The sequence below is a fragment of the Puma concolor genome, chromosome C1, assembly GCF_028749965.1.
Source record: "Puma concolor isolate L17-30 chromosome C1, mPumCon1.1.hap2, whole genome shotgun sequence".
Classification (NCBI taxonomy): domain Eukaryota; kingdom Metazoa; phylum Chordata; class Mammalia; order Carnivora; family Felidae; genus Puma; species Puma concolor.
The window spans coordinates 191,047,678-191,075,002 of NC_141674.1; the positions used below are offsets into that span (position 1 = coordinate 191,047,678).

At 40.2% G+C, this 27,325-nt stretch overlaps 1 protein-coding gene across 11 annotated transcripts; it reads left to right on the plus strand.

Annotated features, from left to right (window-relative positions):
- The first annotated feature begins 5,519 nt into the window (after positions 1-5,519).
- Positions 5,520-27,007, plus strand: CTLA4 (cytotoxic T-lymphocyte associated protein 4). Of its 11 annotated transcripts, none has more exons than XM_086719401.1 (9): positions 5,695-5,831; positions 9,277-9,340; positions 11,825-11,945; positions 16,704-16,793; positions 20,834-20,967; positions 21,841-21,895; positions 23,604-23,951; positions 24,397-24,506; positions 25,804-27,007. In XM_086719401.1, the coding sequence occupies exons 2-9, from the start codon at positions 9,329-9,331 to the stop codon at positions 25,906-25,908; spliced, it is 975 nt and encodes a 324-aa protein (XP_086575527.1). In that variant the 5' UTR covers positions 5,695-5,831; positions 9,277-9,328; the 3' UTR covers positions 25,909-27,007. The 11 variants fall into 11 exon arrangements, with proteins under 11 accessions (XP_086575524.1, XP_086575525.1, XP_086575526.1 ...); XM_086719402.1 differs by having other exon boundaries at positions 5,747-5,831; positions 9,277-9,440; XM_086719398.1 differs by lacking the exon at positions 9,277-9,340 and having other exon boundaries at positions 5,520-5,831.
- Positions 27,008-27,325: the final 318 nt, after the last annotated feature.

The window sequence follows — 27,325 nt, forward strand, 5'->3', positions numbered from 1 at the left end:
AGACTAATTACTCTTTTGGAAAGGTTTGATTGTTGCCATTGAAAAGCCACCATAATGGAGGTCAGCCTGATAGGGTGGATGGACACCTGAATATGCTGATTGATCAAAGAAAAGAAATGCAAAGAGGACATAAAAGGAGAAAAAAAAAGAATATAAAGGTATGTTACTTTACCCCCCTCTCCTCTCAGAGATAATCTTGAAGCATTTTATGTGTTCATTACATACACACTCATCATTCGAAATGCTGATGACATTAAGACAAAAGTGATATGCTCTCTGCCTTTAAGGAATAGAATATGGGGAGAAGACCTGAAAATTATGAAAGCCAGTGGAGCATTGTGGATGCTGATAGAAGTATCTATAAGGTACAGCAGTGGCAAAAGCAATGGTAAATCTATTGGGGTAGAAATAAGGGAGGAGGGAAAATGTATTCATGGGAAAAGTAGGCACTTGCCAGGCTAATGAAAAGGTAGGGCAGCCCAGGCAGAAGGGGGTTACATAAGGAAAATCAAAGTTTCAAAGATTCTGGTAGGTTCAGTGGATTCTTCAGACCAAAGAGCAGGGTGCAAAAGGACAGAAGATTCAAGAGCAGGCAGCAACTTCAGAGAAGTTGGATCTCCATCCTCCTGGCCATTCTGGGCAAAATTATTGAACATTTCCCAGACACCAGCACCCCAGGTTGCTGTTGCTCTTTAATCAGTTAATGCTCAGTTTTATGACCAAAAACTAACTAAAAAAACAGACTAAAATAATGCAAAAATGTTCACATTTATGAAATTAGCAGATATAGCAAGAAAAAAGCTAGAAGTGCCAGAAAAGCTGCAGGATTTGTATCTTTATGATGGGAATACAAAGCAATACATTTGGTTAGTACTTTATATACGTATATCAAACGCCATAAAGTTTGTTGACTCAAGATCCCGTTCCTGGCAATTAATCTTAAAGAATAAAACTAACCTGTAATTTTAAGACAAAATCTAGGATTTAGTTTTTTTTGCTTAAGTTTAGGAACATGAATGACTGTTACATCACCCTTGAAGTGGAGATCATAAAAATTATGCCTTGCTATTTGGGGGAACTTTCAAGGAAGCCTACACGTGAGTGCATGGAGTTTGAATCAGAACTACCTGCGTGGAAATAAGTAACCCAGACCAAGGAAATAACATTAAAAGTAGTCTTTCTCTGGTAAAACACTTAAGATTCAGCAGAAGCAAATGAGAAACTGCTTGATGGGGACGTCTTCGCACCTGAAAACCCTGGGATGCCAATAGTAAAAAATTTCAGTGAAGATAAGCTCATGTAAAACAAACAAACAAAAAATCACACAATTCTAGGCTTCAAGACCTTCAATTACAAGGAGCATAATTGATGAAGGTTCTTACATTCTGTACTCTGAATCTATCACTCTTCCTAAAGCCATGCTTCCCAAGGGCAACTCCCAGCCAATGACTGAGTGTGGCAGAGATACTGGGGCAGGCCACTTCTTGAAAGACACAGGACCTTTGATAGCTGTCTTTAGAGTGCAGATTTCCCAGAGGTTTTTCTGAACCCCCACCCCCCTTCAGACTATGGAACCATTGGGAAAGCTTCCATTCAGCCTTCCTTCCCTCTCTTCTTTACTCATGGTTAAGGTTGCGTAATAGTCTGATGGTTCTCTCAGCATTCTCCAGCTCCTAAGTTGTATTAATGGCCTGCAGGAAGATATAGGCAGACTGAGGACTGTTAGGAAGCAGTATTGCTAAGTGTGAGAGTCAGAGAATTTCTGTGGTAGCTCTCAAAGAGGCCTTTATCCCTTGCAGTAGAGGAACAGATATAGCTAAGAGGCAGACTGAGACCTAATCATTAGAGTCTCAGAGCCAGAGACATTTGAATGTTCAGCCAAGGCAGGTCTATTCAGGGATCTGGTGCGCAAATGTATAATACTGAAATGTGGGATAAAGATATCTGGATGATGCCTCAAGGATGTTGACTCTGCAACTTTCCCAAACCTCTGGGCTTGCGAGGTGGCCTACCTTCCCTAATAAGGGCTAGTAGTTCTATGGTACTGGAATATGCTGTAGAAACATCACCTCCATTACAGATGCCACCTTCAGGACCATCCTCATCTCCTCTCCTTTGGGTTAAGCCATTAACTAGGATTAAGCCCCAGTGTACTATGGCTGAGGTTATGCTGGGCCTGGTAAGTAAAGAGACTCAATAGCCAAAGAACTGCAATAATTAGTCACCATATATTTGCAGGAGTCAGGAGAATTCCCCTGGGATTGGATTTTGAGGAGTCTTGATAAAGGGGCTGGAATATAAGGTGGGATAAGATAGAATTAATTGACTTAAGAGCACTTTCTTGAGGCAGGGGATTTAATACTGAAGTTGTTAAGGGATGTGGCAAACTCACTGCTGGGGTGCCTCTTAGAAGACTGGATAATGCAGTGCCCCAAACTCATGAAGTAGAAATACCTGAGTTGCCCTGGCACATGGAAAGGAAGGAATAAAAAAAAAAAAAAACAGGAGGTCGGCATGCTGGAATGGATATATTCTATGAGACCAGAAGAACCATCAGAGGATGCTATTCCACCAGAGAGGCCAGAGAATAGCCAAGGCTATGATATGCTGGAAGAGGGGCATCAACATCTCAGTGGTTGCCTCCTCTGTATACCAGAGATTATGGTAAAAGAGGGAGTCACAGTGCTGGGCTTATTGACATACTTAGGGGTGATGGAGCCCTGGAAAGCTATGCAACTGCAAGAAAAACAAAGGCAACAGCGGAGGATCAGGAAACTGAGGAAAATTACCGCTATAAAAGGTCACAATCCCTTGCTCAATTCCTCAAATGATCTAATTTTCAGATCTGGAACCTGCTGACTGAAGAGGTGACCAGGTGCTTAGGAAGATGGACCCATTAGCACCATGGCAAGAATATACTAGGACAATTCCTTCAGTTCTTTCCTTGAGAGACTAGGACCACTTACTCAAATGGGGGAAGGGGAATAACCAGACATATTGAGAATTAATGGGCACAGAGTCTGAGATGACATCAATATTTGGAGTCCCAAAGTGTCATCATGGCATCCTTTGTTAGAGTGAGAGCCTATGGAAGCCAAGGGATAAATAGAATCCTGGAGGATTGCAAAATTGGAGTTGATATACTTGGAAATTGGAGAAACCCTCCATAGGGGATTTATGGTCTGTGGAATGAGTTATCTTTGCAAGGCCATGTAGAAATCTTAAAATTTCCCAACCTTCTTCTTCCCCATCCAAGATAGTAGACCCCCAAAATATTATATCTTGGGGTGAAGGAATGGTGGAGATTAGTGCCATCATGAAAGATATAAAGAATGCAGATCTAAATGTCTCCATTTAATTCACCAGTCTAGCCCCTTCAGAAACTGGATGGATTCCAATAGTTCTATAGACTACTATGGCAGTAGCAGCCCCAAGTACAGCTGCAGTACCAGATAAGGAGTCATTCCTAGAGCAGACTGTAAGGGCTGAGGCTCAAGGTAGGCAGCCATTGTTTTGATAAACACATTCTTTTTCATTCTAATTAGAAAAGAGGGTCGGAAACAGTTTGCATTCTCATGGGGTGGAAAATAATATTCACTTGCAATTTAGCCTCAGTTCTATGTTTTTCTCACCCGCTGATATGGTATAGTCTGAAGAGGACTTGACTACCTGGGCATCCCACAAAACATCACACTGATTTATTTCATAGATGACATCATGATATCATGATGACATCATGACAGGTTGAACAAGAGGTGACTAGTATGCAGGGCTTTGGTAAACCATGTATGCTCTAGTGGGTATGAAGATTCAGGGTCAGGCACTTCAGTGAAGATTTTAGGGGTCCAGTACTCAGGGGCATGCTGGAATAGCTCCTTGAAAGTGAAAGACAAATTGCTGTATCTTATATTTTCTATCACATGAACACAAAAGAAAATGAAAAAAAGAAAGAAAGAAACAGCATTTGGTAGGACTCTTTGAGTTCTAGAGGCAACTCACCCCACATCTAGGGATATTGCTCTTACCCCTGTATCAGGGATATGGAAAGCTGCTAGCTTCGAGTGCAGTTCAGTGCAGAGAAGTATACTATATCACATCTAGAATGTGGTGCAATCGGCCCTGCCACTTGTGTCATATCACTCAGGAGACCCTGTGGTGGAGAAGGGATCACTGGTGGAAAAAGATGCAGTATGGAGTTTATTCCACACTCTAGCAGGAGAACCATAATGCAGACCTCTGGGGTTCTGAAGTAAGGCCATGGCATTTGCAGCATTACCTTTTGAAAAATAGAGAAATAGTTCTTGGCTTGTTACTGGACCCAAATAGACATAGGACAGTTTACCGTGGGACTCTAAGTGACTGTGCATCTGGAACAGCCAACAATGAGCAGGGTTCTACTAGAGCCACCAGATTATAAAGTCACATGGCCCCAAATCAGTCTATTACAAGATGGAAATGGTATATTTGGGATTGAGCCTAAGAAGAGCTGGAGGCCATGAGTAAGCTGCATGATCAGATGGCTCAGATCGCATGTCATCCACCACGTTCATACCAGTGCCTCTCTCCCAGCTTGTACCTATTGCCAAATGAGTTGCTTATGGGTGGGTCTGCCTGTACTTGCATGCAAGCTGAATGTTGACAGTGGCTGCTTTATAGCTTCATTTAGTATGGCCCTGGAAGACAGTGGGGGGAAAGAATCTTTCCAGTGGACTGATCTGAGCGCTTTCCTTCATCTTGTGGAAAGTAAAGTGGCCTAAAGTGAGAATATGGATCCTGGGAGGTGGCCGATGGCCTGGACATCTGATAAAGGACTTAGAAAAAAAGGATTGGGAGATTGGAGAAAAGGAAGTCTGGGGTAGAGTCTTGAGGCTAAACATTTGGAAGTGGGCACAAAGCACAAAACTTTTGTTTCATACATTAATGCCCATCAGAAAGCATTCACCATGGAAGAAGAGGCACTGAACAACTAAGAGGATACAATTATTTGGGCAGTTGACATTAGCCAGCCTTCATCATTGGTGGAAGAAATGGAGGCAACATATTCATCCAGTAGTATGGACTTCTTACCAGTGCAGATAGCTAATGCTATCTATGAATGTCCAAATTATTAGCAACACCATGCCTCCCATATGGCACTATTCCTTTAGAAGACCAACTGGCTACTTGGAGCAAGTTGACCACATTGAAACTTTTCCATCCCAGACAGGCCAGTGGTTCATTCTCACAGGAACAGACACCTGTTCTTAGGAAGACTTGCTTTATCTGGCTGTAAAGCTTCCTATCAACACTACTATCCAGGGACTTCTAGCATGCCTGATCTACATGCAGAGTATTCATTCTGAATATCATGTGACCAGGGGATCCACTTCACATCGAAGGAGGTGTTGGAATGTACTCAGGTCCATTGGTTGTATCACATATCGTACCCAGACGCTGTCAGTCTCATAGACTGCGGTAATGTCCTTTGAAAGCAACAGAAGTGCCAGCTTGGAAAAAACACTCTGGGAGGATGGAGTGACTTCCTTTAGTATGCAATGCATTTACTAAATCAGAGACTCCTATTTGGTGCTGTGTACCCAGTAGAAAGGGAACATGAGTCAAAGAATGAAGGGGTGGAAGAGGAAGTGAGCCCATTTACCACCACCAATGGGAGCATTGACCCATTAGAAGATTTTGTGCTTTCGGTCTCTGCTACTGATGAGGAACACTTTCTTGCTAGAAGACACAGAAAGACTCCCCAAGAACTACAGATTATGGCTGCCATGAGGATGCCTCGGAGTCCTCTGTCCCAGGATCAGCAGGCAAAAAGAAGTTTCACCACACTGGTAGAGGTAATTGACAATGATCACAGGAGGAGATAAGGCTGCTCCTACACAATGGGACAGGGAGGATTACATGTGGCACACAGATGATCTACTTGCATGTTTCCTGGTACTCTTGACCTATTTTAACTATGAACAAACATGTGTAGCTACCCAGAACTGTGAAGGATATGATTTTCAAGGGCTCAGATAATCAGAAATGAAGGTTTGGGTCACATCAGGAGGTAACTCACCCAGGTCTACTGAAGTGATAGCTAAGCATGTGGGGAAGGAATTTAGAATGAAGACTGGGGGAGGGAGAGGAGGAAGACTCGTTACGGACTTGAGGTCAACTGCAATGATGAGGGTTGTTGTTCATCCATTAACTTCCCTCTTTTGAGTTTTCCCTCAGGAAGAAAGGCTCATAGGAAAAGTGGAAGAGAAGCTGCCTGAACCTAAGTGGAAAAGTGGATCCATGTGGCACAAGGGGTGGATTATGAAAATAAACCTCACAAATCCCCTACTGTAAGGAGGGTAATGGACCAAAGACCCAAGCTGGGGCACTCTGACATCCATAGCCCTGTTTATATTGAGGCATTGCCTCCCATGGGCTGCTCCTAGCCAATAACTCTGAGTGGCAAAAATTCTAAAGCAAGCCTGTTCCAGATGGTTCACCTTGGCTCAAGGACCACTGACACTCTTGCCAAACCTCTCCTAGACTGTATAGGGGTCTAGCATGTTTCCACCCAACCTTCCCTCCCACTCTCCTTCCCTTAGGGGCCACCTTTGCATAAATATCTGATGGTTCTTCCAGCTTTCCCCATCTCCCTCCCCATTTTCTTTCATAGATACTTCTCCTAATAAGACCTTTGCATGCTTAATCCCATTTTGGTAAAAAATGTCAATAGTTCTGAAGTTGAGAAACTTTGGCTTACAGAGATAATAACAGCAGGAGCTGAGTATCAATATTAGCTCAACTACTTTGTGATTCCCTGGAGATAGAACTCCTGAGGATTGGGCCAGATGGCAAATGGCGCACCAAGAAAAATGATATTTCTGAGAAGCAGTTGGACTAAGATTAACAGTATTCTGCTTCCAAGGGGTTTGGTCAGAAGTGACTTTCTCTGAGAAAACATGGTCTTAACAACCCTTGTCCACTCTGGCTTCCCTCCTTCCTTCCTCCCTTTCTTCTTTCGTTGTTTCATTCCTTAATCCCCATACCCCTTCTCTCTTTTCTGGCCCCAGTGACTTTTTGTCTCTTGCCTTAATATTGTATAGTTAGTAAATGACAATGATTACTCAATAGTTCCATCATGAAAACACAATTCTCATGCAAGCAGTTTACAATGACTTTTAGTTTGAAATTTCTCATGGTTCGGTTTCGGATAAAAGGTGAATGTTCTTGGAAAGTTTGAACTTAATCAGAAAAGTTATTTTAGAATTATGCTCTTAGGGTAATTGCTGGGCTTTTAGATCTGGAAATATTTTCTTACCAGTTATTGTCCACTGATTGCTAGGAGATTTGGGTTAATAAATTTATCACTTAATAATTTTTTCCTCCTCTTCAGTTCTTACGCATTTGCACATATTCATTCAGTTTCACTTCTACGGTTAGCACTGCACCCCCAAATTAAAGCCGATTTTAGTCCAACGTCAGGTTCTAACTGGGTCAGGTTTGCTAAGAATCAAGCCCACTTTTGTCAATTCTTTTCATAAAATTGGTCTGGGTTTCAAGAACATAATGAAACCAGAATGTGGGGGAGTTTAGAATATAGTCTGGTCTCAATTCGTCTGCTCTTTGAAAACCACGGTCTGGTTTCAACCCAACTAAACTTGGATAGTTTAATTTAAAAAAAGTAGTGACTAGAAAATCCCATCAATCCATGGAGCACAATAGCACTCTTCTAAGGACAATAAACCCAGAAGAAAAGGAAGCATGGAAGTTTTCTTGTTAGGTTTGCCAATAAAGTGATAGATATTCTAAAATAATGTTTCAGAATTTATGAGTGATAGCCTCTTCAGAAAGTGATCTTGGGTATCCAATCAGCCCTATTTATGTCTCATATCTCTATATTGATCAGTTTTCTTCATCTGTGTTCCCAAATGCCTTGCCTCACCTGCAGGCCCTGTTTTTCCTAACTGAAGTTTTAAGGGTTTTAAAATTCTCAGTCCTTCACTGAATGAGGCTTGCATTAGTCACTATCCAAGACTTAGATCCAATGTAGTTCTGGCCATGGGACTCTCACTTTGGAAAATGGCCACTGGGCTCCTGCCATACTCAGGTAAGGCTTAGATTTCCTCTAAGTCCCTTTGTCTGCATCTCAGAGGACTGAGTTTCTGCTTTGAGACTTTTGAGTGTCTTGCTCTGTCTTGCCCTTCCCCTGGGGCCAGAAACCCTGACCTGATCTCCATCTTTGTATCTTGGGGCCTGGGGCTCATCAGTATGTGGACAGGCTTTCTGAATAAAGAAGTATCAGGCTACTAGCTGCCTGGAGTCCTACTTTTTGTGCTCTACTCACTGTGTACAATCTCTTTTCCGTGGGCTCCAGTGCTGTTACTTAAATTGTGCCCTGTGAAGGTTTGGCATAACCCACCATCTAGTCCCCCAGGGGCCTGAAGTTCAGCTGCAGTTCTGCAGTAGTGATGGCTCATGAGAGAATCAGCCTTCCTCCCCATGTTACACTTGCTTTGTGTGGCCATGGAGTAGGGTCATGACTCCCACTCGAATCGAAGATGTTCATCCCTGTTCTAGTGCTGCCACCATTACTGAAAATGTTCTTGGTATTTGAAGGCCTGTATATAGCACAATCCTTCCAACATCTTCAAAGGTAACACTTATTTGTATGAATGATAATTTGATATTCCCTCCCACCAACAACAATTTCCTCATTATCTGAGGGATGTTGGTGGTTAAAACACCAAGATATGACCATACAGTAATAAGACACTGCATTTTTTTCCCCTCCATAAAAATGAGAATAATTCCAAAAAGGGGCATCCCAGGGATTTTCTGAACAATGACAGTATCACTGGAAAAATATAACCTTCCAAGACGACATATTTGAAGGGCTGCAGTCATTTGAATTTGCAATTTTAGATAAAGCGATTGAACCTTTTATCACTGAAAGATTTTGTTTTGTTTTGCTTTTTAACTATAATGAGTTGTGGGAAGCCAGTCAGCCTTACATTTCCTTGGAATTCTCTTTGTGACATAGTGGAGCATCGCCTTGAATGTAGGGCCCCAAGAAGAACTTCTCTTTCTCTTGCTTCCTTCTGCCAGGGAAGAGGCTGGCATGGTTAGGAGCCTTCAACTGCACTCCCATAGCACATCAAAAGATACTTTTAAGTAGGAATTCTGACATAGAGGAATTGGCCAGATAATTTTAAAAATGCTTAGGGTTAGTTCTTGAATTTTCTGTCTTTGTATGCTAAGTATCGTGTCTAATTTATATTACTGAATATCTGATTCTGACAGATTTTCCCCATGACACCTGAAGTCCATGTTCAACTGAGAGTGATCTGTTTGAATGACCTGCATGGTATGTCTTGAATGATTTCTGTCAAGTTGGAAACCAAGGACATACACTTAGAGAATGCAAAGTCTACAGATGATATGAAGCCAGGCCTAACCATCTGCCTGTGAGGATCACTTTCTCTTTTTCACAAACAATCAGAGGGCAAGAGATGGACCTTAAAGTTCTGATTCCCATATTCAAGATCTCAGTATATTAGGGCCTGGATAACTTAGACTACTTCCTCTTCTAAAATTTACCGCACTAATGTCTTTCTCCTATACTGGTCACATAATCCATTTATTTGCATGTCCAATTAACCATACCCAACACATTACTTATATTTGGGAAAAGGAGTGTGTCTCTGAACGTATATGATGTTTTTCACGATGTTCTAGGAAAATTAACACAAGTGCTTTCAGAGTATCGTGATGCCAATGCGGTCACAAAAGTAGAGAAGCTGATGCTACAATACGTTGTGCTGGTGAAATTGCTTCTTTGGTTGATATTTCAGAAACCAGAGTTCTTGTATAAACTCATCTTATATTTCAAATGTCTGCATGAATCTTCTTTCAATTTTTTCCCCCAAAATAGGAATGTTCAAGCTCTGATGAACGGGTATATACTTAGTGTTCTATAAACAATAAAGACTTTAATTTATATGGCTTGTAATATCTTATTTTTCTAGTCACAAATAATATATATACATTCAGAAAGATGGAAAATAGAGGTAAGATAAGAGAATAAAAATTCTATAATCACTGGTAGCATGTTGCTGTATATAATTCTGCATGTATTTTCACTTTATTTTTACAAAATGAATCATATTCTAAATACAGTTTTCTAACCTGCTTTTTCCATTTACATATCATGAAGGGAAAATATGCTTTTAATTAAAAATTATTTAGGGCTGAAAGTTAGAGTTTCTTTCTAATTGAGCCTCCTCATTTTCACAGATGAGAAAATTAAACTAGCGAGATTATATAATTAAACTGATTTCCATTTAGGTAGCATTAGAACCACATCTATAATTCAAAACTCTTAAATCCCATGTCACCATTTTATGCATTTTACTCCTTATTTGCTACAACCAACCCTGAAACAATAAATCAGAGTTAGAGAGTGTGAGAAAATCATATCTTCCTCTGATATGTTTTAGCTGGGCTAAATGTTTGCTAGAAAACACCTTGGTAAAGGTCAATTGTCTCAGAATTTATTGAAAATATCTTATAGAAAACAATTTGTAGATTTTACTAATTAGTTTTCAATCTTTAAAGCTTCAAATTGAAATCCGGGTACCGAAACAACAGGGCTTGAGGCAGTGAATCTAGGTGACATCCCAAACTGCTAGAAGTCTATAAAAAATTATTGTCTAACCAGTGTCATAGAAATATGGCTAAATCTAAGTAAGAGTTTCCTGACTTTTAAGTTGGTGACTTAAAAAAAAAAACATTTATGCTGCAGTAATTTGAGTTAAAGACTTTTAAAACCGGTTCTATGAGTCTTATCAATCACAATCATTTTATTTGCTAAATTTAGTGCTAGAATGACATTATCTGCACATTCTTTGTATAAAAACATCTAGCAGAGCATCTTTTTAGGGGCTTTGTGATTTCAAGAGGTTTTTGGAATTTTATGAAAGTTCCACCCACAATCAAAACCAATGTTCTCTTATGGTTGATTAATTCTGTCAGATGGGTCGGAATTGATATTTCTTTGAATATATGCAAATTATCCTTCATTTAAAGTTTCTGCTTTGTCTTTTTTTTCTCTGCTCCATTTGCTTCTCATTTCTCTTATTCTTTCTTCTCATTTTCCTCTTTACTTCCATTCTCTTAAATCAAAAAATCTTGTGGATTTCCCTTCCAGTTTATTTTTTTGATATAGGAGATATTGAAGTCCTTGAATATATTCAGATTTACAAAGGACATTGACTTACATAGACAGTTTATGATGCTAATTAAAAGAAGGCCTGCATATCTAGACAGAGTCAGAGGATTTGCAAGTAATTTGTTTTCTCAAATAAAAAGAGTGGTTCCAAGTGATAAGAAAAAAAATTGCATTTGCTTAATATATTTATCACCACAAACTTGGTTCCTGAATTTGTCTTACAAATCAGGATAGTAAATTCCAGTAGCAAAGATTTAATTTTGAAAAATCATAACTTCCTTTAACTTTCTTGTATCATCATGAATTAAAAATTTCTAACAACCTCATATGTTCTTCAGTACACATTGTCTATCTTATCCAAAAGGTAAAATGCAGGGAATACAGTTGACTGATGTTTCTTGACCTGCTTATGTTTTGGGAGGACAGGAAACAAATGTTTGTGGTATATTCTACTTGTCAGTATTTTTTAACCAGATAACACAAATGACCAGAACTGCAAAGTTTGCATGTAGGGTAAGAACTGTATGTGATCAGAATGAACTCAAATAATGTTGAGAAATAACAAAAACGATAAGCAATGGATTCCTCAGGATTTTAAAGTCAATGTCATTTCTTTAACAGGATTCTCTTAGATGGGCATGGAAGCTGGGCTCTATGTATGTGCCAGACAAAGACTGCAGACCCTGGGTTTTCATTTCAGTGCATTACTCTTACTGCCTTCAGCAGGCCCTGATGTGCTCATGTAAGTGCAATTATTCAGTTTCCTGCTCATGGATGAAGCTCTGGGACAGAGATTTTCCTCTTAGAGCATAATCCATGGTATGGGGCCTGCTAAGGAAAGCTGCTAAATGCAACCAGCTGCTCTCAAATTATATTCTCCTAAAACATGCTTGAATCATATAGTTCTCTGAGCCAAAATTTCCTACATGGCCTCTCTCCATCTCATTTAGTTATTCCACACTGAGTAACCTGTTAGAAAACTGTGCCCAGGGAAAGGCAAAGCCAAATGATCCATATCTCAGATTCTTGCTGGTTATGATTCAGTGTGATGTGTGGTCAGAATTGTAGATGATGAGGAAAAACAAGAACGTTTCTCCCTTGCCTCAGCCAGTTAATGATGCATTTACCAGTTCATTCTTTTTATACTTGGAGTGTAGTCAACTTGGCTATAGATTTTGTCTAGATTACATTCAGAGAAGAGCAAAACGTATGGTCAACACATATCGTAAGACCAGTGGTATGCTTTCTAAGATGGTTAATGCCAATTGAATCCATCATCATAACCATATTGTATATGTATATATGTGTGGTAAAGGACACAAAAAATTACCATTTTAAACATTTAAAAGTATATAATTCAGTGGTATTTAATACATTCATTATGTTGTGCAACCATCACCACTATCTAATTCCAGAATGTTTTCATCACCCCCAAAAGAAATCCTGTACCATCAAATAGCCACTTTCCATTCTCCCCTCCCCACAATACCTGGCAGTCAATGGTCTGCTTTCTGTCTCTAAGGACTTGCCTATTCTGGGTATTTCATATAAATGGACCATACAATATGTGGCCTTTTGTGTCTGGCTTCTTTCACACAGCATGATGTTTTCAAGGTTTATTCGTATTCAAGCATGCATCAGTATTTCATTTATTTTTATGGCTGTATAATATTCTATTGAGTGGATGTAGCACATTTTCTTTATCCATTTGTTAGTTGATGGTCACTTGGGTTGTTTCCATCTTTTGCCTGTTGTTTTTGGTATTGCTGTAAGACCATAATTTTCAATTTTTACTCAAAATCTGACTTGCTGATTTGTGTTTGTCGGTACCTAAAACCTATGAGGAAGTTTGTTGGGGCTGGGTTTCAAGTTGTAAACTTGCAGGAAATTAAAACCAGAAGTCATGTTAGTTTAAGAGGTCTTGGGAAGATGGTGGATGATAGTGAAGGCATAGTGAGAAGAGACTTTAAGTTAAGGACTTTGGGGCCTCATTTTGGTTCTGCCACCAATAGGCTATGCATGTAATTTGGGGTAGATCACTTCACCTCCCCGGGTCTTTCTTTCATCCTCTGTAAAATGGGAGAGCAAAACTAACGTTTCTTCTAGGATTCAATGCCTGTAATAGGCTGTGCAAATACACTGTGCTCCTTATTATCTAATACACATTTCTCCACCATCATAGCTGCTAATGCTCACACTGCAAAGGAGCAAAGACACTCCTTTTCTAAGGTGTGAACATAAAAGTTTCCTATGAACTGGAGGTGTGAAGGAGGTCATGGCCTGAAATCATTCAAATGCTACGATGGCAGCAGGGCTAGAAATAACACAGCTCAAAATGTGAAAACAGTGATTGCCTCTGTAACCAAGAAACTGAAATAAGTTCTTGAAGCTCAGATTATACAGGCCACAAATATCATTAGAGAAATGGATTCCATCAAATGTTTGGTACTTCCAATGTTACTCTTTAGAGAGAGCTTGTAACTCTTTGAGGTTGGGTGGTTATTCAGCATTAAAGACAATTTTCAGTCACACTCTGAGCTTGCAGTAGGACAAGAAAACATTAGTGACTTGTGACATTTCTGCTTTTGTAAAATGGAAATAATCCTGGGCTATCTCAACTTGTTCCAAATGGGAATCGGGTGTACTCTGAGTTTATCATTCAGGTGGGGTGAGCTGGGGTGCATCATAGGTCAAATACAAGACTATTTACCCTTCCCTTTTTATTTTTTCTTTTTATTTCTTCTTGATGATAAAGAAATAAGATCTACATGCACAGGGATAAACCCTAAATGTGTGATATTGGGCAAGTCAATTAACTTTCAACATCAGTTCTCTGATCCGTAAAATAAAGAGGTTACCTATTTTGAAAATGTCTATTCCTGGCTTTTGATAAAGTCCCTCACCCAAATTATTCATGGTTGGCCATGTTGCAACAGGGGTGAAGGATTAAGACTAAAGCCCAATCCAAATTTAATCTTAGTTTTAGGTGTGAGAAGTTAAGGAGATTGAGGGAAAATCAGAGATGATAATGGCTAAATCAGAAATATAATAAGAGACCATTATATATAAATGGAGATAAGATATTCAAAAAGATTTAATCATATAAAGTAAGGAGCTTAGGCAATTGGAACGTAGATTCTTCCTACAAACGACTTTGTCATTTATTCATTCAAAAATATTTGTTTTCATCTCTACGTAAGTGAAGCTCTGACAGATAGGATTAACCTTCAACTGAAGTGGTTTCGGCATTTCATTTTGTCATTAAGTCAGCAAATAAAACTTAGCTTCCCTGACAACCCTTTTCACTTTACCCTCAGCAAGGTGGCAATGTAGACTGAAAGGACAGCAGTAATCTATTCTATTTCCCCACAAAGGGGCTGTCAGAAGGTCCACAGCTCAGAAGCATCCATTTTTACCTGACTTTATGATGTAGATTACAGCTCCCTAGGGACTGAAAATTAATCTACCACATTTATTTAAGTGAGTTCTTGCCCAGCCCATATTTTCACCCTTTAATGGTAATGAAGCTAAAATTTCTTTCCAGTCACTTTGCATATCGTTTCCTTTCTCTTAGCTCTCTTTCGAAGTGAGATGATTGATAGGTCCTTCTTTAGCAATCACTTGAGTAGATGATTTTCTTTTTCCTTTGAAGTCAATTTTGAAAGGAGTTGTACTGTGATGAGCTAATTAGCACAAAAACAGAGTATATAACCTTAATTAGGCATGATAATAGGCTCAACGTAATGGGATGTCCTGAAACTGCAGGCTATGCAAATATTAGACTTTTCATTCCTCCCATTACATCTGAAACCATCAAGCAAAGGATGTTTTGCAGTATGTACCGCAGTCAATGCCAGGTGCACATCTTTCAACAAAAGGTTGGTTTTGGGGTAAGCTAGTTGGGGAAAGGATAATAGGAGGAGGGTTAGGGAAAAAAAAAAAAGCTTAATAAAACTGAAAAGTCCAATTAATCTCAGAATGAGCTTTATAAATTCAGAGGAGTTTTATAATTAAGTAAAATAATGCAGTTACCCTACCCAAACTATATCTCATCTGGAATTCTGAAGACACCCACTGTAGGCATCACTTGAAATTATGCAAATCTTGAGAGATCTTTCAAATCCAGTAACCACTAAGAGTACTACAAAACCCGTCTGGGGTTTACTCAAACTAGTAGGATACAGGAAGATAGTGAGGAAATGAAATCACAGTGAATCCCCGAGCCCTAATTTTAGCCAATTATTTTCATTTCCTCTACCACCAACGTTTTTTGTTGTTGTTGTTGGAGCGGTAAAAGTAAATAACAAAACCGACTTTCCCCTTTCTACCCTGAAATGAAGGATGTAGTACCCCCAGACATTTGAGTATTCAACCACTGAATAACTGAGAGCTTACAATATCCTTAGGTTATGTCTAATGTCTAATTTGGTTTCAGATACTGATGGGAACACCGATAGCAGAAATTTAGTAAGTACGTGAGTATTAGAATAGTCCCTGGTTTAAGTCTGATGTACCACTCATTCATCAGAGATGATAATGAAAGGGTTTATATAACAGCTGAAGTTTGTAACCCATAGTTTTCTCCGTATTTAACCTATAAGCTAACATTTACTGAGCACATACTATAGTCTAGGCAGAGTTTTCAACGTTTTATTGGCATAGTCTCACTGAATCATCACAATAACCCTATAAGATAGCTACCATAATTAGCTATATTTATTTTACAGATGAGGAAGCTCAGGATCAAAGAAGTTCAAAAACTGCACCTAAGATCACACATCATGAAGTAGAGTTAGGATTTGAACTCCAGTCATACTGTTCACCACTGTGCTGGGCTTGTTAGTATCTGTCAGTCCCCTGATTGAATCCTTACTTACTAGCCCTTTTCCCAGAGCTGGAAATGAGACGCCAGAAACATAAAATGGGTTGAGACCTAAATTGAAATGCAGAAATTCTCTATCACCTATTATGTACAAAGGAGGCGCTAGTTAGATGCTAGGGTGAATGTGTGAGTGCCATGGAAATAGAATTTGATATAGGTGAGATAGAAGAATTGCACAGAATTGACTGTAATAAATATGTTATTATTGTACATGAGATAATAGGGAAAAAGTAACTACTGGATGGGAATGAGATCAGAATTTAAATCCAGTTTTTGCTGCTTATCAGCTGTGGGACTAAATCAACCAGGGACTCTACAGCAAACAGGTGGTTCAAATGAGAGATTCAGCAAAATGACTATTTTAAGAGGTATTAGGAGGGTCAGGAATAGAAGATGTTAATGCACACAGATGCTAGCAACCCTGGAAGGTGGTCCACTCCCAATACTGAAAGGACCGGGGAAAGAAATAGTGAGAATTGGCTCATAGAAGGGGCAGGCGGCACTCAACAAAAGCTGTAGCTGTGCAGAGCTACTGTTACTGCCGGAGATAAGGTCCTGAATCTGGGAGAGAGAAGAAATATCCTGATCTCTGCCCTCCTTCCTTTGGATCTTCTTCAGGTGCTTCCCATCTGCTTGTCCCTCCCAGAAGCCAATCTGCCAGGGAACCCAGTTGTCCCTGTGGGTCTGCCTCCCAGGTGGAAAATGGATGTAAGGAAGGGGGGTGGAGAATAACCTTGGGCAAGTCACTTCCTTTCTCTAAATTTCAGTCTGCTTATCTGTGGTATAGTGCCTTCCATAGTAATAGTGGTTCTACAATTTTTGCGTTCAGCTTTTTATTTTGAAAAACTTCAGTCTTGCAAAGAATTTTTAAGAATGTATCATGAACACACAGATATACTCTTCACTTAGCTTCACCAATTGTTAATATTTTGTCTCTGTTGTTTTATTCTTTTTCTCTCTGGGCTAACACAAATATACACCTGTATTTTTGTTGAGCCATTTGAGGGTTACTTACTGACATCCTGAGACTTTATCCCTGAATGCTTAAGCAAACATCATATAAAAACAGAATGTTTCCCTACAAAACCCCAGTTAAATGATCACACTCAGCAAATTTAACATTAATACAATCCTATTGTCAAATATAGTCTAAATTCAAATTTCCCCAAGTGTCTCTATAACGTGCTATGTAGTTATTATTTTTAAATCAAGGATCACATATTGGATTTTATCATCATGTCTCCTTAGTCTCCTTTAATCTAGAACAATTTTCAGGTTTTTTCTTCTTAAAATCTTTCACGATATTGACATTTTTGAAGAAGCAAAGGCCCATTTTGAAGGCCAGTTGTTTTGCAGAATGATCCCAACATGGATTTGCCTAATTGTTTTTTCACGATTAGATTCAATTTAACCCATTTTGGCAATACTACTACAGATGTGTCGTGTTCTTCTCAGTGCGTTATATCTGGAGTCACATGATGTCAAAATGTCTCATCATGGGTGATCTTTAGTTTGATCACTTGGTTAAAGCAGTATCTGCTAGATTTATCCATTATCTTTTCCCCTTTGTAATTATCAAATAATCTATGGGATGATACATGGGAAAAGAATATATCTTTTTCACCAACATTCTTTTTATCTAGTGTTTTTCAAAACAATCGAATTTTCTTGCTATTGCAGAAATAGTTTCATGAAAGTATAATTAGGGAACCTGGTAAGCTTCTTTGAAAGTTCCTATTACAACCTTCATGTCTTCTTATATTAAACTGTTTTCACTCCTTTATCTATGCATTTAACAAATGTTTATAGAGCGTTCACCTGAAACCTTGCCTGTGAAATTTTCATCAGTGGCTTCATGGTTGCCTAAACTAATGTCTTAACTCAGATCATTCTCCTGTGCTCCAGACCATGTCAGCAATCATTTTGGAGTCTTTCCCGCTTACATTCTGTAGATAAACTCAATGTACCCAAATGGAACTCATCATCTTCATTTCCTGATCTGCTTATGTTCCCTATTCCCGGAAATTGTAGCTCTGTTTTCTCAATGAGCTTTCTTGAATGTCCAGATACCATAGTAGTTCTTTTATACATGCTATATGCATTATCTCATTTAATCCTTACAACAGCCTTGAGTTGTAGTCACTATTTTCTGGAAGACATTGGGCTCTGAGCCCCAGATCAACGGCTAGCAAGTCTTCATACTAGGATTCAAATCTAGTTCTCTTGGACATTAAAACCTTTTCTTTAGTGCAGTGATTAACAGCATTTCCCACTTCAGATCCTGGCTCTACCACTGACTATGGGGGATTGGATAAATTCAAGTCTCAGTGCCTTGGTTTTATCTTTTATAAATTGAGAAAACCTATGATCCCTGCCTTGTTTTGAGACTTGAATGAGATAAAATTGACAAACATTTGAACTGTCACACTACGACAGTACCTCTTAAGCCATAAATTTGGTGTTCTCTATGCATTCACTGCCTTTGGAATAGTCCTCTTAGGAACCTGTCACCACTGCTGTCGCTGCCTTACTTTACACCAGGAATTGGCAAACCACGGTCTGCAGGCCAAATCCAGCCTCCACCTGTTTTTGTAAATAATGTTCTTTTTTTTTTTTTTTTAATTAGGGTATAATTGATATTGTGAATAATGTTTTATTGGAACATAGCCATGCCCTTTCATTTATGTATTTTCTGTGGCTATTTTCACCCTATAACAGTGGAGTTGAGTAGTGGCAACAGGGACCATATGACTTGCAAAGCCTAATATATTTACTGTCAGTCTTTTTACAGAAGAAGTTTGTCAATTCCTGGTTGCCTGGGGTATCGCAATAGCCTCCTTCTTGGTTTTCCTGGTTACATCTTACTTCTTCTTGAACTTATCCTCCCCATCGTTTCTCCCGTGCAAGCGGGAATTCCCCTAAAATGTGAACTCAGACATGCCAATTTGCTCTTTTTTGGTGCATTCGCCCTCAGTGCTAAGAGCATCAGCTTCCACCTACTGTGGATTCCCATACTTGTCTTGTCCTCTGGCCATAATGAGTGCTTTATGCCCTTTCCAATCTTGGCACATATTGTTCTTTTTGTTTCAATACCCAGCCCTTGCTCTTGTCCTCAATAATAAGCTCAGGTTTTACTTTCTCTGAGAAGCCCTTTCTGACTTCCATAGGCTGAACCAATGGCTTCTGCTCCTCTATGGCTGTGCAAGATACTTCAATTCCAGCATTTCTCTATTCTGTCATGATCATGGGTGTAACTATCTCCCACTCCTTCTGCTGTGTCTCCTCTCAAGGGCAGGAACATACAATTTTCACTTTTGTATCTTCAGTGACCTATCTGGGATCTGGCCCCTAGTAAAAGCCCATTAGGTTGCTCTTGCCTGTTGGCATCTCAGCTGGGTTGGAAGGCTTATATAAGGTGGTAGGGGAGTACAGAAAAAGGCCTCAGGAGAGGCTGTCATGTTGGTTAACTCCTGGATGACGAGAAGGAGGATTAGATATTGGGAGAAAATAGGCATTGGAACTGCATAAAGTTGATGAGACCCAAAAGAGGTGTTTTGGAGAAAGGACAAACGGAAGAAGGGGTCATGTGTGGGAATGCTGGAAGACAGGCTCACAGAGGCATTAGGTCCATATTCTATAAAGCCTCCTCTGCTGTGCTGAGCTGTATGGACAATGGGAAACCGTGAAGGGCTGGAATAGGCAAACATCATAGTCATGCTGTAACTGTTTGCATGTCAATCTCCTAGAAGTCCCTTAAGGCATTAATTGTGTTTTGTCTGGTCCCCATTCAATCTAAATGCACATACCATATAACTGGCATAGGTTTTCAATAAATGTCTCTTTTGTTATTGAAGCATATGAAAACTCATCAGTTTTAAGGTAGGTGGCCCCAATGTTTAGTATTCTCTTATAGGATGAACACTTGTACTGTTTACAGCTTTCATACATTTAGGAACTTCAGTCATATTTAACCTTAGTTCTTGGATTTTATACTTGAAAAATTCTCTTTAGAAAAAAAATGTCCATCTTCTTATGGAAGAATCTCTTGGATCATTTTGGCTGATGTTTGCTGGAATGTCTCCAACTCTATTTTGTCTTTGTTAAGGCTTTCAAGAGTACCCGAATTCTTTCCTAATTTGCAAACCAGAAGCAAAATCATTCATTTCTTATGATTTTGGTATTTTCTCTCAACAAAATGCTCAATGGAGCTTGGAGAAATAAAGTCTTATTTGTAAACTTGCCAGAGATGGTGAATACAGAGCTTTTATTACTAATGTCTACAGACTACTGCTGTCATTGGGTCAAGGGCTCAGAACCAGCAGCTTCATAGTTTTGGAGATGTGAATGAAGTGAATTGGGCGGTAAAAGATGCCTAGATAATTGGACATAATTGGGACTTAGGGAGACTCCTGCACTCCAGGAAATTCTCCAAGTCTCCACTTATCCTCAAAGTGAGCAAGAAGCTTCAGTTTCAAATTGAGTGCATTTTCCATCCATGGATTGGCTTGTTTTGTTCAGTTTTACTTTGAGTGTTTGAGGTTATCTTTTCGACGTAACAGCTAAACCCACGACTTCCTTTCTCGTAAAACCAAAACAAAAAGGCTTTCTATTCAGGTGCCTCTTGTGTGTGCACATGTATAGTACATACCTGGGATCAAAGCCAACTATATAAAGTCCTTGATTCTGTGTGGGTTCAAACACATTTCAAAGCTTCAGGATCCTGAAAGGTTTCACTCTGCTTCCTGAAGACCTGAACACTGCTCCCATAAAGCCATGGCTTGCTTTGGATTCCGGAGGCATGGGGCTCAGCTGGACCTGGCTTCTAGGACCTGGCCCTGCACTGCTCTGTTTTCTCTTCTCTTTATCCCCGTCTTCTCCAAAGGTGAGTGAGGCTTTTGGAGCATGAAGGTGGAGGAGGTGTTTCTCCCACTTGGGTTTCATTTCTTTCAGCAGTCAAGGGCAGTGATTTATAACAAAGCCAGAAGCTAAAGGTAAAACTCCAAACTCCTGGCTTGGATAACTCTGTATTCCAAGACAGCAAAGGGGACAGCTGGCAGCAGCAAATGAGCAGAGATACAGCTCATAGCAGAGTCCCAGGCACTGACTAGGAGCTTAATAGATACATCTGAGTTGGTTTGGGAGACAAGCAATTTCATACACTTCTGTATGATTGGAAGAAATTACTGTAAAGTTAAGTGAGTTAAGAGGAAAGATCTCCACAGTCCTTAATATATTTGAGCTTGGAATCAGGGTGAGCTCAAGATTTTCCTTTTTCAAAAACATTGATTTAAGCAAAACATATCAAGTTTCTTTCCTACCCGATTTGAGATTTTAAGATCCTCGAGCTCACTTTTATAAATGAATCGGCTTATTTAAAATTTAAGCCTTCTTTACTCAATTCAAAGTCTTAAGGTCTTCAGTCAATTCTATAAACTAGTTAGCTAATTATTTAAAAAATGAAAGCAGTTTGAAACCATAACACACACACACACACACACACACACAGAGAGAGAGAGAGAGAGAGAGAGAGAGAGAGAGAGAGAGAGAGAGAAAGAAATAAAAGGAAGAAGAGAAGAAAGAACACCATCAGTCTGTTTAGCCTAAGATACTTAATTGCCACCTGACCTATCTGTGGATTTCAGATGCAGATTCCCCAGTTTTCAGATGAAATAAAGCTCTTTACAGGTTGATTCTAGGTTTGCTACATATAAAATGATGAGCATTCTCACTGAATTTCAACCTTCTCTCTCTCTAGACCATATCAGTTAAGAAACCATGTGGTTTGTACGATATATCTTGGATGCTTAAAGGTATTCCATAATTAAATTATTACCAATAATATTATAAGAAATATTTATATACATTTTCTTATTCTACATGTTTTGAACATGTAAAGATTAAATACTCTTAGAAGTAATTACCTTTACTTTGTAGAAAATTTATCTCCACCTGTTACTGAGATTCTCCCGCTGAAAAATCGAGTGTGACCAGATTTACTGGTGATAATTGGGAATTTGCCTGGGGGTTGGGGGGAGGGCAGGAAACTTGGTCTTTAGGCTTAGCATCAATACAACAAAGATTATTGGGTGCTCATATGGGCAGATTATAATGGCCGCTCCTAGGAGTTATAAGCCAAAGGCGGAAGCTGCAAATTAGTGCGCAAAAAAACTTTAATATGGGATAGAACTTGATTAAATACTGTGACGGATTTATAACAGTGCAAAAGATGCTCAGAGGATGCTCAGGGGATGCTCTGATAGACTGAGATGAGGGTTGGGGAAGAAGACTGTTATCTAGCCAGCCAGGGCTGCTGGATTAATTCTGGCAAGGGCTGCTACCATGTTGTTCTCTCTTGTGAGGACAGACGTTGTCCAGTTCAGGTACTTGGGAGAAAGGACTAGTGATAGAGCGATTTCTATAGAGTCATTTATCCATAGGAAGAGGTGTCCTGGAAACTCAGACTGGAGTGATAGGTTGGGATTAGATCATAGAGGACATAAATGCCACTTATTTCATTTGTTTTTGCAGTCAATGGTATGCAAGGCATCAAAGTGTTTGAGCAGAATTAATTAGTGGCATGGTTCATCCAAGTGTTGAGTGTCACTTATATGATCGACTGGAGAGGGGCTGAGTTAGTTGCAGGAAGGTAGTTTGACATGAAGCTAAAGTTTTTTTAGAGGATGCAAGACTTTTTGAATGGAGAGCTGGCTTCCTTTATCCTGTAGAAGCCAGAGGGAGGAAGAACAAAGGAGCATGGGAGTGTTCAAGTGGAGGAGAGAGTGGCGGAAGAGGTGGTGGTGGCGGCAGGGGAAGCCCACAGAAGTTAATAGTAGGGTTGCCTCAACCTAGAGAGGAAACGACCCGGTGCCCTCTGCTCTGTGGCTTCCTTCATCTAGCAGCGTCCCTCCTTCTGATAATAATGCTGGGAAAGGTGACATCCGGTGCAGTGACCTGGGGCTCAGCCTCTCTGGCCAGGTAAATATAGGCAGAGGTTTGTGACGTATGCATTGAGAGGTAAGGTGAAATTCTGTACCTCAACCTCCAAAATTTCCCCTACTGCTCATTAAAGTTCCTGTAGTTCTGTGATAACCATAGAATATCAGAGGTGGAAGGCACTCTGTTCTCATCTGACCTAATCCTCTCTTAGTACATGTGAAGGAAAATGAAGGCTACAGGGGAGGCATGACTCACCCCAAATCAAGTATATTTCATGGTAGGGCCTGGCCTTCAGTTTGTCACATCAATGTTCTTCCTGCTACAACCAACTGCCTTCAAGAAACTCTGTTCTCTAAGGAAACACCTTCATGGAGATGGGCTGGAAGTCAGCTGAGTGATGGAGGGGATGGATGGGGAGAGAAGGGAAGGGATGAAGAGTATTGGCTGAAGGGAGGGAAGGACTGGAAGGTGAAGCTGGAGAGTGTCCATCAAAGATCCACTTCCCTCAGCCAGAGATTTTGCCTGAGCCTGGTCGTGGGTGAGCAGGAGTTCACTGAGTTCCCTCTAATTTTCCCTTGCTAGGGATGCATGTGGCCCAGCCTGCAGTGGTGCTGGCCAGCAGCCGAGGTGTCGCCAGCTTCGTGTGTGAATATGGGTCTTCAGGCAATGCCGCCGAAGTCCGAGTGACTGTGCTGAGGCAGACTGGCAGCCAGATGACTGAAGTCTGTGCTGCGACATACACAGTGGAGAATGAGTTGGCCTTCCTAGATGATTCCACCTGCACTGGCATCTCCAGCGGAAACAAAGTGAACCTCACCATCCAAGGGTTGAGGGCCATGGACACGGGACTCTACATCTGCAAGGTGGAGCTCATGTACCCACCACCCTACTATGCAGGCATGGGCAATGGAACCCAGATTTATGTCATCGGTGAGCAAAACCTTATCACTAAGCTTACACCTTTTGCATTGCTGTCTTCTTTGCATGAAAACAGTTTTGTTCTTCAACTTCAGGTGGTTCATTTTTAGGATTATGGAAATTCTCCTTAAGAGTTCTTTGGCATACTGCATGGGAGTCTGGTTAATGGGTGGTGACCCAAACAGTGTTCTGACTAAAACTAAAATGGGTTGGGGATAGTGTTTTTTTCTACTGGAGGTTGGGGCACTTACTCTGGAGTGATAAGCACTGTGAAATTTGACTTTGGGTCTTTGATAGGACATTCCTGTAGAAGTGGCCCCCAGCAGTCAGACTTACTTAGGGGTGGACACCAAGGTCTGGAAGCTCTTTTTTTCACTAATGGGGGGGGGGGGGGGGGAGTAGGGCCCTTAAGTTTAAAGAGAGTCTCAGGGAAGCTGTGCTTTGTCTTCTGTTGCAGATCCTGAACCTTGCCCAGATTCTGACTTCCTTCTCTGGATCCTCGCAGCAGTCAGTTCAGGATTGTTTTTTTATAGCTTCCTTATCACAGCTGTTTCTTTGAGCAAAATGGTGAGTGCAATGCTGACAACACAACACTTCTGGTGGGGATGCCTCCAGTGATAGCAACTGACCGAATGATGCTGTTGAGTTCAGTTTTCTGGAGATGAAGCAATAAATGCAGAACAGTGGTAAAGGAAGGGCAGTGGTAAAGAACACGCTAGAACCCTTGGCATTGGCCTTTGAGGTTTCAGGATGACTAACATTTTAGATGAGTGTGTTTGACATTGAATGTTTGTGTGCTTCTGAACAGGGTTTCAGTTTGAGTAACCATTTGAACAACACGGGGCAGCTGTTTTGCACTTTATCTTCAAGACAATTGTACTTAAAAACCCTGAAATGTAAGATTAAGTTGGACAAAATGCTGCTATAGAAGACCACTGGATGGATTTTAGTCTCCCCCTTCATGTCACTCCACTTCACCTGGAAGCCATCCCTTGGTGCCACCCTGCTTGTGCCTTCCTTGTCCAAGCTGTAGCTGTCCACCCAATACCTGTCCAGGGCTCCCTGTTATCCAGTCTGCTCAAATGGAGAGTCTTGCCCTCCCCTCTAGCCCAGTGAATGAGAATACAAGGTTTTATTTATTGCAGTGTTGGTGGAAGAGATGGAAATATGGAATCAGGCCTCCTATCGGGATTTCTTTTTGGTGGTTCCTTTCATCTACCTCTGTCTATGGCTTGCTTTTGTCAACACAAACTTCTTCCCTGCTTCTCTTTCTCTCCCTGGCTTCCTGTCTTCCCCTCCCTCTCCTTCTCTCCCTCCCCTTGCCCCTCACTGGATTCCAAGATCCTCTACTCAACCTGTTCAATTGCTGTAGATTCTTCTTACCTCATTTTCTAGAAACTGCCACATGGACACAGAATCTCAATTTACGGAGGTGATAAAAAATGGGCACTAAAGTGGGCAAAAAGTTATAAAGAGTATATGAGGAGTGGATATGAGAAATACAGCTCTTGAACAGAGTAACTGAAGTTTATTATCTTATCAAGCTCCTCCCCTCACAGATAAGATGTGGTCGATCACTATAGGCATTTTGGGTGTCCTTTTTAAAGCTTTCTCAAAGTCTCTTACTCCTCTCTTGCAGTCAGGGAAAATGATTGCCATTTTACATCAATAGCACAGAGTTATTTACCTAAAGTGAGTTGTAATAGCTGAATCAAGAAAATCTTCTGGGGCTTATAATTCTGTATGTGGTGAACATTCATTTTTCAACAGGGTAGGGACCCAGTATTTGGTGAGTCCTATTATGTCTAGAAATGGCTTCTGTATTTCTCAATAATAATTACTGTTTCTTTTTTGCATTTGGCAGCTAAAGAAAAGAAGCCCTCTTACTACAGGGGTCTATGTGAAAATGCCCCCAACAGAGCCAGAATGTGAAAAGCAATTTCAGCCTTATTTTATTCCCATCAATTGACACACCGTTATGAAGAAGGAAGAACATTGTCCAATTTCTAAGAGCTGAGGCAATTCTACCTTTTTGCTATCCAGCTATGTTGCTTATTTGTGTATTTTGGGGGGGGATTCATCTCTCTTTAATATAAAGCTGGATGCAAAATCCAGATGAAGTGTACTACAATTTGAAGCAAAGGTGCAGGAAAACAGAGCCAGGATGTTTCTGTCACATCAGATCCAATTTTAGTAAAAGCATCACTCGGGAGCAATATAGGGATGCAGTCTTATGTTGTAGGTGAAGGATATGGGTTAGGGGGTGGTGCTGTCCAAAGAATACAAAGGAAGAGAGTTAGGGAGAGGATGATATTGTACACACTTTGTATTTACACATGAGAAGTTTATAGCTGAAGTGATGTTTTCAAGTTAAAGTTTTGTGCTGTTATTTTTCTTAAATGTGGAATTACATGAAGACGTTAAAACTACTCACGTGGCTATATTTTAGCCAGTGATTCCAAAGGTTGTATTGTACCAATATGTATTTTTTTTTTATTTGATAGTATTGTGCATGGGGGCCACATGTGCTTTTGTGTATTTGCTGATGGTTTTAATATAAACACTATATGGCAGTGTCTTCCCACCATGGGTTCAGGGAAAGTTTTATGGAGGGGCTCAGGACACTAATACACCAGGTAGAATACAAAGTCACTTGGTAACTGGCTTGGAAACTGGATGAGGTCATAACTGATTCTTATAGACACATTGAGCTGAATTGGTGTTGACATGTGCTTTGGGCTTTTATGTTAGCTCCTTTCAAAGGTTTGCAAGGGAGTCCAGACTGGTGTATCTGATGTAACTCAATAGAACACCAACCTCAAGAAAATGGCTCACTCCAGGGGTCTTGTAGGTATGAACTTCAAGGAAGCTCTAGTTTCACAAGGGCCCCAATTCCTAACACATGGTTCATGCCATGGACAGAAAAAAGCAGCAGGTGGCAGAACGGGGTGATGAAAGTTTCTAAAAACTAACACTGTTGGTGTTTTTTAACTCATTATTTTCCATGAAAATGCAACAACATGTATAATATTTTTAATTAAATAAAAATCTGTGGTGGTCATTTTCCAGAGTTGTCTTTATCTTCCTTAGATTTGAATATTGTGTTTCAGGGTTTTTTTTAATGTTTTTATTTTTGAGAGAGAGAGAGCGTGCAAGCATGAGCATGGGAGGTGCAGAGAGAGAGGGAGACACAGAATCTGAAGCAGGCTCCAGGCTCTGAGCCGTCAGCACAGAGCTCGACGTGGGGCTGGAACTCACGAACTGTGAGATCATGACCAGGGCCGAAGTCAGACGCTCAACAAACTGAGCCACCCAGATGCCCTGTTTGAGTTTGTTTTTAATTGATCCATTCAGCTGTCAGTGAAGTCTCCATTATTAGGAATATT

Bases quoted from the DNA above. Each gene is read 5' to 3' on its own strand.
- CTLA4 (XM_086719398.1), top strand. From the start codon at position 5,535: ATGCATTTACTAAATCAGAGACTCCTATTTGGTGCTGTGTACCCAGTA. The intron at 11,946-16,703 runs GTAAGTGCAATT...GATCTTCTTCAG, and splicing joins GCAGGCCCTGATGTGCTCAT to GTGCTTCCCATCTGCTTGTC. The intron at 21,896-23,603 runs GTATTCCATAAT...TTCCCTTGCTAG, and splicing joins TATATCTTGGATGCTTAAAG to GGATGCATGTGGCCCAGCCT.